The sequence below is a fragment of the Notothenia rossii genome, assembly GCF_949606895.1.
Source record: "Notothenia rossii genome assembly, chromosome: 1".
In the NCBI taxonomy this organism is placed as follows: domain Eukaryota; kingdom Metazoa; phylum Chordata; class Actinopteri; order Perciformes; family Nototheniidae; genus Notothenia; species Notothenia rossii.
The window spans coordinates 868,449-878,625 of NC_136912.1; the positions used below are offsets into that span (position 1 = coordinate 868,449).

Below are 10,177 nucleotides of genomic sequence, written 5' to 3' on the forward strand. Positions count from 1 at the left end.
GTCCTCTCTGACCTGTGGTAGATGGTGTCGATCATCTCACACCAGGATCCGGCTCGATCCACCGCACAGCCGTCAGAGTCCGTGCACTGAAACAGAGAGGATTCTGGGTAAAAGAAGGAACCAAAATCTGTGTATAACACTTGTGACAAAGGTCACCTATTATGCTAAATCCACATCTCCATGTCTCTTCTACATCAACATGTGTCCCCTCTTCTTCATGTCTCTTCTACATAAACATGTGTCCCCTCTTCTTCATGTCTCTTCTACATCAACATGTGTCCCCTCTTCTCCATGTCTCTTCTACATCAACATGTGTCCCCTCTTCTTCATGTCTCTTCTACATCAACATGTGTCCCCTCTTCTTCATGTCTCTTCTACATCAACATGTGTCCCCTCTTCTTCATGTCTCTTCTACATCAACATGTGTCCCCTCTTCTTCATGTCTCTTCTACATAAACATGTGTCCCCTCTTCTTCATGTCTCTTCTACATCAACATGTGTCCCCTCTTCTCCATGTCTCTTCTACATCAACATGTGTCCCCTCTTCTTCATGTCTCTTCTACATCAACATGTGTCCCCTCTTCTCCATGTCTCTTCTACATCAACATGTGTCCCCTCTTCTTCATGTCTCTTCTACATAAACATGTGTCCCCTCTTCTCCATGTCTCTTCTACATCAACATGTGTCCCCTCTTCTTCATGTCTCTTCTACATAAACATGTGTCCCCTCTTCTCCATGTCTCTTCTACATCAACATGTGTCCCCTCTTCTTCATGTCTCTTCTACATAAACATGTGTCCCCTCTTCTCCATGTCTCTTCTATATCAACATGTGTACCCTCTTCTCCATGTCTCTTCTACATCAACATGTGTCCCTTCTTCTTCATGTCTCTTCTACATCAACATCTGTCCCCTCTTCTTCATGTCTCTTCTACATCAACATCTGTCCCCTCTTCTTCATGTCTCTTCTACATCAACATATGTCCCCTCTTCTTCATGTCTCTTCTACATCAACATCTGTCCCCTCTTCTTCATGTCTCTTCTACATCAACATGTGTCCCCTCTTCTTCATGTCTCTTCTACATCAACATGTGTCCCCTCTTCTCCATGTCTCTTCTACATCAACATATGTCCCCTCTTCTTCATGTCTCTTCTACATCAACATCTGTCCCCTCTTCTTCATGTCTCTTCTACATCAACATGTGTCCCCTCTTCTTCATGTCTCTTCTACATCACCATGTGTCCCCTCTTCTCCATGTCTCTCCTACATCAACATGTGTCCCCTCTTCTTCATGTCTCTTCTACATCAACATGTGTCCCCTCTTCTTCATGTCTCTTCTACATCAACATGTGTCCCCTCTTCTTCATGTCTCTTCTACATCAACATGTGTCCCCTCTTCTTCATGTCTCTTCTTCATCAACATGTGTCCCCTCTTTTCCATGCCTCTTCTACATCAACATGTGTCCCCTCTTCTTCATGTCTCTTCTACATCAACATGTGTCCCCTCTTCTTCATGTCTCTTCTACATCAACATGTGTCCCCTCTTCTTCATGTCTCTTCTACATCAACATGTGTCCCCTCTTCTTCATGTCTCTTCTACATCAACATGTGTCCCCTCTGTGGAAAGAGACTCTGAAAGTTTCAGGAACAAAGATTCTCTCTCTTTTTGATCCATTTCTATAAAAACCTGTCTGAAAATGAGCTGATCAGATTTTGGCCACTTGATGATGTCATAACGATGTTTTGTCTTGTGTAACCATTAGCCAATCAGCAACCAAGGTACCCCCCTCTATGAAACGTCAAGCTACCCCACAGCACCCCCAAAAGAAATCTCTGGTGCCGCACTGAGCCTGCAGCCCCGTTCTGAAGAAATGTGCAGTGCCAAACAGGCTCACGCAGACACTAATGATAAGACACACTTTTGTCAAATATCAGCATTTCCTTTCTTTTCATTTTTTTGCACGGATTGCAAAGTGGCTAAGTATTATAACTTCTTGTTCTAGCAAAGGGATTGCACAATTGTATTTTGTTTTTTGAGCACACAGACTTATGGAGCATTGTTTTATTATCACTGTTCAAAGGAATGCTCACGTTCATATTGATGTATTTTAATAGATGTTAACCTGGCCCATTAGGTGACTATTTGTGTTGGGAGGGGGCCTGAGTTTTGATTTTCTCCAAAGGGGGGGTCTGATGGAAAAAGAACCACTGATCTAAAGTAACAGACAGAGAATCAGCACTTTGGAAACAGGGCTGAAACAGAGGGGATTATGGGTAATGCTGCAATGATCTGTTTGGTGTTTCAGCCAATCAGAGACAGGCTTTGGATATATCTGAGACCTGTGATATATTGATGAGAAACAGGATGACAGGGGACCTTGAACCCTCTGGATGTACCCACACAGTCCACCAGCATTTTGCCCAGCTCTTTGGCTCCCACAAAGCTCTTTGCAAACTCCAGAGGGTTGGAGGGCCGGAAAACATCCACCGAGTTCACGACCACCTGGGGGGGTTTACCTGCAGACCGACACTCAGGAAGTTATTCACAGGCAAGGGTTATTCTCACAGCATCTTTCAACACAAGGCAATTCAAAGTGCAATGTGACCTTTTGGATGTATGTGAATGTCACAAGAAATATAAAATCCTGCATGTTGACATAAAGGGTCTCACCTGTACCGAGGGAGACCACCACCCCCAACCTCTGGATCTCCTGTGCACGGCCCTGAGAGGAAGAGACAGATATTTCAATATTAGAATAAAAACATATAAGCTTTAAAAGATCCATAAAGAAAGTGGAGTCTGTTCCCCACCTCTGCTTTCAGAGCTTTGTTGTACTGATGGATCTCCGTCATGGCGTCCAGCGTGGGGTTGTTGGCGAGCAGCCCGCCGTCCAGGAAGCGTCCCATTGGTCGGAAATACGTGGGGGCGGCGCCACTGGATCGGGCGGCGCGCCACACCAGCTGCTCTGAGAAATTCAACGACAGGAAATATAATTTTTTTTAGGAGTTTAGGAGTTCTCACTGCGACAAAGGAAACTCCTTACGAACTTGTTACTTTCAAATGACACACACACACACACACACACACACACACACACACACACACACACACACACACACACACACACACACACACACACACACACACACACACACACACACACACACACACACACACACACACACACACACACACACACACACACACACACACACACCTTCATCCGTCACCTTCCTACGCTTTCTGGCGGGCTCCTCTGTGTATCCCACTACCAACACATCCTCATCCTCCCATCCTGCAACAACAACATGGCCGCCACTCAGACACAACACAACGGCTTCAGAAACGATGACGTGTAAGTTCAGACCAAAAGTTTCCCAGTGTCTCGAACACTAACACAAGCCCAGAAACCAGTCAAGTGCTCCCCCCAGTGGTAGAACCGATGCACTGCACCACCAATGTAACACCCGTGTCATACAAAGTAATGCAGTGATGTATTTCTGTGTTGGACCCTGAAGGCAGCATCTCCCTGGTCCAATGGGATTCCTCCATGTGATTTTGGATTATTGAAGGAAATAATCTCTGTGTCAAATAAACGTTTCAGCAGGATAATCTCCACATGTTAAAACCACTTTATGATTTCTGAAGTAAAAAGCTAATGTTGGGCTATAAAGGAACTACAGCACGGTCACATGACTTCACGTCACCACTGCTAAGCTAAAGGAGGCTAATGTTGGGCTATAAAGGGACTACAGCACGGTCACATGACTTCACGTCACCACCGCTAAGCTAAAGGAGGCTAATGTTGGGCTATAAAGGAACTACAGCACGGTCACATGACTTCACGTCACCACCGCTAAGCTAAAGGTGGCTAATGTTGGGCTATAAAGGAACTACAGCACGGTCACATGACTTCAGGTCACCACCGCTAAGCTAAAGGAGGCTAATGTTGGGCTATAAAGGAACTACAGCACGGTCACAAGACTTCACGTCACCACCGCTAAGCTAAAGGTGGCTAATGTTGGGCTATAAAGGAACTACAGCACGGTCACATGACTTCACGTCACCACCGCTAAGCTAAAGGAGGCTAATGTTGGGCTATAAAGGAACTACAGCACGGTCACATGACTTCACGTCACCACCGCTAAGCTAAAGGAGGCTAATGTTGGGCTATAAAGGAACTACAGCACGGTCACATGACTTCACGTCACCACCGCTAAGCTAAAGGAGGCTAATGTTGGGCTATAAAGGAACTACAGCACGGTCACATGACTTCACGTCACCACCGCTAAGCTAAAGGTGGCTAATGTTGGGCTATAAAGGAACTACAGCACGGTCACATGACTTCACGTTACCACCGCTAAGCTAAAGGAGGCTAATGTTGGGCTATAAAGGAACTACAGCACGGTCACATGACTTCACGTCACCACCGCTAAGCTAAAGGAGGCTAATGTTGGGCTATAAAGGAACTACAGCACGGTCACATGACTTCACGTCACCACCGCTAAGCTAAAGGAGGCTAATGTTGGGCTATAAAGGAACTACAGCACGGTCACATGACTTCACGTCACCACCGCTAAGATAAAGGAGGCTAATGTTGGGCTATAAAGGAACTACAGCACGGTCACATGACTTCACGTCACCACCGCTAAGCTAAAGGTGGCTAATGTTGGGCTATAAAGGAACTACAGCACGGTCACATGACTTTACGTCACCACCGCTAAGCTAAAGGAGGCTAATGTTGGGCTATAAAGGAACTACAGCACGGTCACATGACTTCACGTCACCACCGCTAAGCTAAAGGTGGCTACTGTTGGGCTATAAAGGAACTACAGCACGGTCACATGACTTCACGTCACCACTGCTAAGCTAAAGGAGGCTAACGTTGGGCTATAAAGGAACTACAGCACGGTCACATGACTTCACGTCACCACCGCTAAGCTAAAGGAGGCTAACGTTGGGCTATAAAGGAACTACAGCACGGTCACATGACTTCACGTCTCCACCGCTAAGCTAAAGGAGGCTAATGTTGGGCTATAAAGGAACTACAGCACGGTCACATGACTTCACGTCACCACCGCTAAGCTAAAGGAGGCTAATGTTGGGCTATAAAAGGAACTACAGCACGGTCACATGACTTCACGTCTCCACCGCTAAGCTAAAGGAGGCTAATGTTGGGCTATAAAGGAACTACAGCACGGTCACATGACTTCACGTCTCCACCGCTAAAGTAAAGGTGGCTAATGTTGGGCTATAAAGGAACTACAGCACGGTCACATGACTTCACGTCTCCACCGCTAAGCTAAAGGAGGCTAATGTTGGGCTATAAAGGAACTACAGCACGGTCACATGACTTCACGTCTCCACCGCTAAAGTAAAGGTGGCTAATGTTGGGCTATAAAGGAACTACAGCACGGTCACATGACTTCACGTCACCACCACTAAAGTAAAGGAGGCTAATGTTGGGCTATAAAGGAACTACAGCACGGTCACATGACTTCACGTCTCCACCGCTAAAGTAAAGGTGGCTAATGTTGGGCTATAAAGGAACTACAGCACGGTCACATGACTTCACGTCTCCACCGCTAAAGTAAAGGAGGCTAATGTTGGGCTATAAAGGAACTACAGCACGGTCACATGACTTCACGTCTCCACCGCTAAAGTAAAGGTGGCTAATGTTGGGCTATAAAGGAACTACAGCACGGTCACATGACTTCACGTCACCACCGCTAAGCTAAAGGAGGCTAATGTTGGGCTATAAAGGAACTACAGCACGGTTACAGGCGTGTCAGTACCTTGAGGGACGGTGAGGGGTTTGAAGGTGGCTGTGGTCTTGTAGGGGGGGTCTCTGTGGGGGGAGGGGGGGTCATAGTTCCTGAAGATGTGCAGCTCTCCTGGATGTCTGTCTGCTAAAACACTGGTCACCATCACCCTGCACACAAACACACATTAAAGGTCCCCTATCATCCTGTTTCTCATCAATATGTCACAGGTCTCAGATATATCCAGAGCCTGTCTCTGATTGGCTGAAACACCAAACAGATCATTGCAGCATTACCCATAATCCCCTCTGTTTTCAGCCCTGTTTCCAAAGTGCTGATTCTCTGTCTGTTACTTTAGATGAAAATAAGGAGCCCTCCCCACGCCCCTCTGAGAGAGATTGGGTTACAAAGAACTCAATGGTGCTCTAGGAGGAGATTCAGGTGATAAGGGGGGGGTGGGGGGGGGGGGGGGGGGGGGGGGGGGGGGGGGGGGGATTACCTTGGTTGCTGATTGGCTAATGGTTACACAAGACAAAACATCGTTATGACATCATAAAGTGGCCAAAATCTGATCAGCTCATTTTCAGACAGGTTTTTATAGAAATGGATCAAAAAGAGAGAGAATCTCAGAGGGGACACATGTTGATGTAGAAGAGACATGAAGAAGAGGGGACACATGTTGATGTAGAAGAGACATGGAGAAGAGGGGACACATGTTGATGTAGAAGAGACATGAAGAAGAGGGGACACATGTTGATGTAGAAGAGACATGAAGAAGAGGGGACACATGTTGATGTAGAAGAGACATGAAGAAGAGGGGACACATGTTGAGTAGAAGAGACATGAAGAAGAGGGGACACATGTTGATGTAGAAGAGACATGAAGAAGAGGGGACACATGTTGATGAAGAAGAGACATGAAGAAGAGGGGACACATGTTGATGTAGAAGAGACACGAAGAAGAGGGGACACATGTTGATGTAGAAGAGACATGAAGAAGAGGGGACACATGTTGATGTAGAAGAGACATGAAGAAGAGGGGACAACATGTTGATGTAGAAGAGACATGAAGAAGAGGGGACACATGTTGATGTAGAAGAGACATGAAGAAGAGGGGACACATGTTGATGTAGAAGAGACATGAAGAAGAAGGGACACATGTTGATGTAGAAGAGACATGAAGAAGAGGGGACACATGTTGATGTAGAAGAGACATGAAGAAGAGGGGACACATGTTGATGTAGAAGAGACATGGAGAAGAGGGGACACATGTTGATGTAGAAGAGACATGAAGAAGAGGGGACACATGTTGATGTAGAAGAGACATGGAGAAGAGGGGACACATGTTGATGTAGAAGAGACATGAAGAAGAGGGGACACATGTTGATGTAGAAGAGACATGAAGAAGAGGGGACACATGTTGATGTAGAGAGACATGAAGAAGAGGGGACACATGTTGATGTAGAAGAGACATGAAGAAGAGGGGACACATTTTGATGTAGAAGAGACATGAAGAAGAGGGGACACATGTTGATGTAGAAGAGACATGAAGAAGAGGGGACACATGGTGATGTAGAAGAGACATGAAGAAGAGGGGACACATGTTGATGTGGAAGAGACATGAAGAAGAGGGGACACATGTTGATGTGGAAGAGACATGAAGAAGAGGGGACACATGTTGATGTAGAAGAGACATGAAGAAGAGGGGACACATGTTGATGCAGAAGAGACATGGAGAAGAGGGGACACCATGTTGATGTAGAAGAGACATGAAGAAGAGGGGACACATGTTGATGTAGAAGAGACATGAAGAAGAGGGGACACATGTTGATGTAGAAGAGACATGAAGAAGAGGGGACACATGTTGATGTGGAAGAGACATGAAGAAGAGGGGACACATGTTGATGTAGAAGAGACATGAAGAAGAGGGGACACATGTTGATGCAGAAGAGACATGGAGAAGAGGGGACACATGTTGATGTAGAAGAGACATGGAGAAGAGGGGACACATGTTGATGTAGAGACATGAAGAAGAGGGGACACATGTTGATGTAGAAGAGACATGGAGAAGAGGGGACACATGTTGATGTAGAAGAGACATGAAGAAGAGGGGACACATGTTGATGTAGAAGAGACATGAAGAAGAGGGGACACATGTTGATGTAGAAGAGACATGAAGAAGAGGGGACACATGTTGATGTAGAAGAGACATGAAGAAGAGAGGACACATGTTGATGCAGAAGAGACATGGAGAAGAGGGGACACATGTTGATGTAGAAGAGACATGGAGAAGAGGGGACACATGTTGATGTAGAAGAGACATGAAGGAGAGGGGACACATGTTGATGTAGAAGAGACATGAAGGAGAGGGGACACATGTTGATGTAGAAGAGACATGGAGAGAGGGACACATGTTGATGTAGAAGAGACATGAAGGAGAGGGGACACATGTTGATGTAGAAGAGACATGGAGAAGAGGGACACATGTTGTTGTAGAAGAGACATGGAGAAGAGGGAACACATGTTGATGTAGAAGAGACATGAAGAAGAGGGGACACATGTTGATGTAGAAGAGACATGGAGAAGAGGGGACACATGTTGATGTAGAAAGAGACATGGAGAAGAGGGGACACATGTTGATGTAGAAGAGACATGTAGAAGAGACATGGAGAAGAGGGGACACATGTTGATGTAGAAGAGACATGGAGAAGAGGGGACACATGTTGATGTAGAAGAGACATGAAGAGAGGGGACACATGTTGATGTAGAAGAGACATGAAGAGAGGGGACACATGTTGATGTAGAAGAGACATGGAGAAGAGGGGACACATGTTGATGTAGAAGAGACATGAAGAGAGGGGACACATGTTGATGTAGAAGAGACATGGAGAAGAGGGGACACATGTTGATGTAGAAGAGACATGGAGAAGAGGGGACACATGTTGATGTAGAAGAGACATGAAGAAGAGGGGACACATGTTGATGTAGAAGAGACATGGAGAAGAGGGGACACATGTTGATGTAGAAGAGACATGAAGAAGAGGGGACACATGTTGATGTAGAAGAGACATGGAGAAGAGGGGACACATGTTGATGTAGAAGAGACATGAAGAAGAGGGGACACATGTTGATGTAGAAGAGACATGGAGAAGAGGGGACACATGTTGATGTAGAAGAGACATGAAGAAGAGGGGACACATGTTGATGTAGAAGAGACATGAGGAAGAGGGGACACATGTTGATGTAGAAGAGACATGGAGAAGAGGGGACACATGTTGATGTAGAAGAGACATGAAGAAGAGGGGACACATGTTGATGTAGAAGAGACATGAGAAGAGGGGACACATGTTGATGTAGAAGAGACATGAAGAAGAGGGGACACATGTTGATGTAGAAGAGACATGAGAAGAGGGGACACATGTTGATGTAGAAGAGACATGAGAAGAGGGACACATGTTGATGTAGAAGAGACATGAGAAGAGGGGACACATGTTGATGTAGAAGAGACATGAGAAGAGGGACACATGTTGATGTAGAAGAGACATGAAGAAGAGGGGACACATGTTGATGTAGAAGAGACATGAGAAGAGGGGACACATGTTGATGTAGAAGAGACATGAAGAAGAGGGGACACATGTTGATGTAGAAGAGACATGAAGAAGAGGGGACACATGTTGATGTAGAAGAGACATGAGAAGAGGGGACACATGTTGATGTAGAAGAGACATGAAGAAGAGGGGACACATGTTGATGTAGAAGAGACATGAGAAGAGGGGACACATGTTGATGTAGAAGAGACATGAGAAGAGGGGACACATGTTGATGTAGAAGAGACATGAAGAAGAGGGGACACATGTTGATGTAGAAGAGACATGAGAAGAGGGGACACATGTTGATGTAGAAGAGACATGAGAAGAGGGGACACATGTTGATGTAGAAGAGACATGAAGAAGAGGGGACACATGTTGATGTAGAAGAGACATGAGAAGAGGGGACACATGTTGATGTAGAAGAGACATGAGAAGAGGGGACACATGTTGATGTAGAAGAGACATGAGAAGAGGGGACACATGTTGATGTAGAAGAGACATGAGAAGAGGGGACACATGTTGATGTAGAAGAGACATGAGAAGAGGGGACACATGTTGATGTAGAAGAGACATGAGAAGAGGGGACACATGTTGATGTAGAAGAGACATGAGAAGAGGGGACACATGTTGATGTAGAAGAGACATGGAGAAGAGGGGCACATGTTGATGTAGCAGAGACATGAAGAAGAGGGGACACATGTTGATGTAGAAGAGACATGAAGAGAGGGGACACATGTTGATGTAGAAGAGACATGAAGAAGAGGGGACACATGTTGATGTAGAAGAGACATGAGGAAGAGGGGACACATGTTGATGTAGAAGAGAC

General features: G+C 45.7%; 1 protein-coding gene across 3 annotated transcripts in view; it reads right to left on the minus strand.

Annotated features, from left to right (window-relative positions):
* pla2g6 (phospholipase A2, group VI (cytosolic, calcium-independent)) overlaps positions 1-10,177 on the minus strand; it is a 37,116-nt gene that overhangs the window by 2,002 nt on the left and 24,937 nt on the right. For 2 of the 3 annotated variants that reach the window (XM_079655594.1, XM_079655592.1), the window contains 6 exons: positions 5,796-5,932; positions 3,218-3,295; positions 2,811-2,965; positions 2,671-2,722; positions 2,401-2,516; positions 13-86 (listed from right to left, as the gene is read on the minus strand). In XM_079655594.1, the coding sequence (XP_079511720.1) occupies positions 13-86; positions 2,401-2,516; positions 2,671-2,722; positions 2,811-2,965; positions 3,218-3,295; positions 5,796-5,932 (612 nt within the window). The remainder of the gene's footprint in view (positions 1-12; positions 87-2,400; positions 2,517-2,670; positions 2,723-2,810; positions 2,966-3,217; positions 3,296-5,795; positions 5,933-10,177) is intronic. The other variant, XM_079655593.1, reaches the window with a different exon arrangement.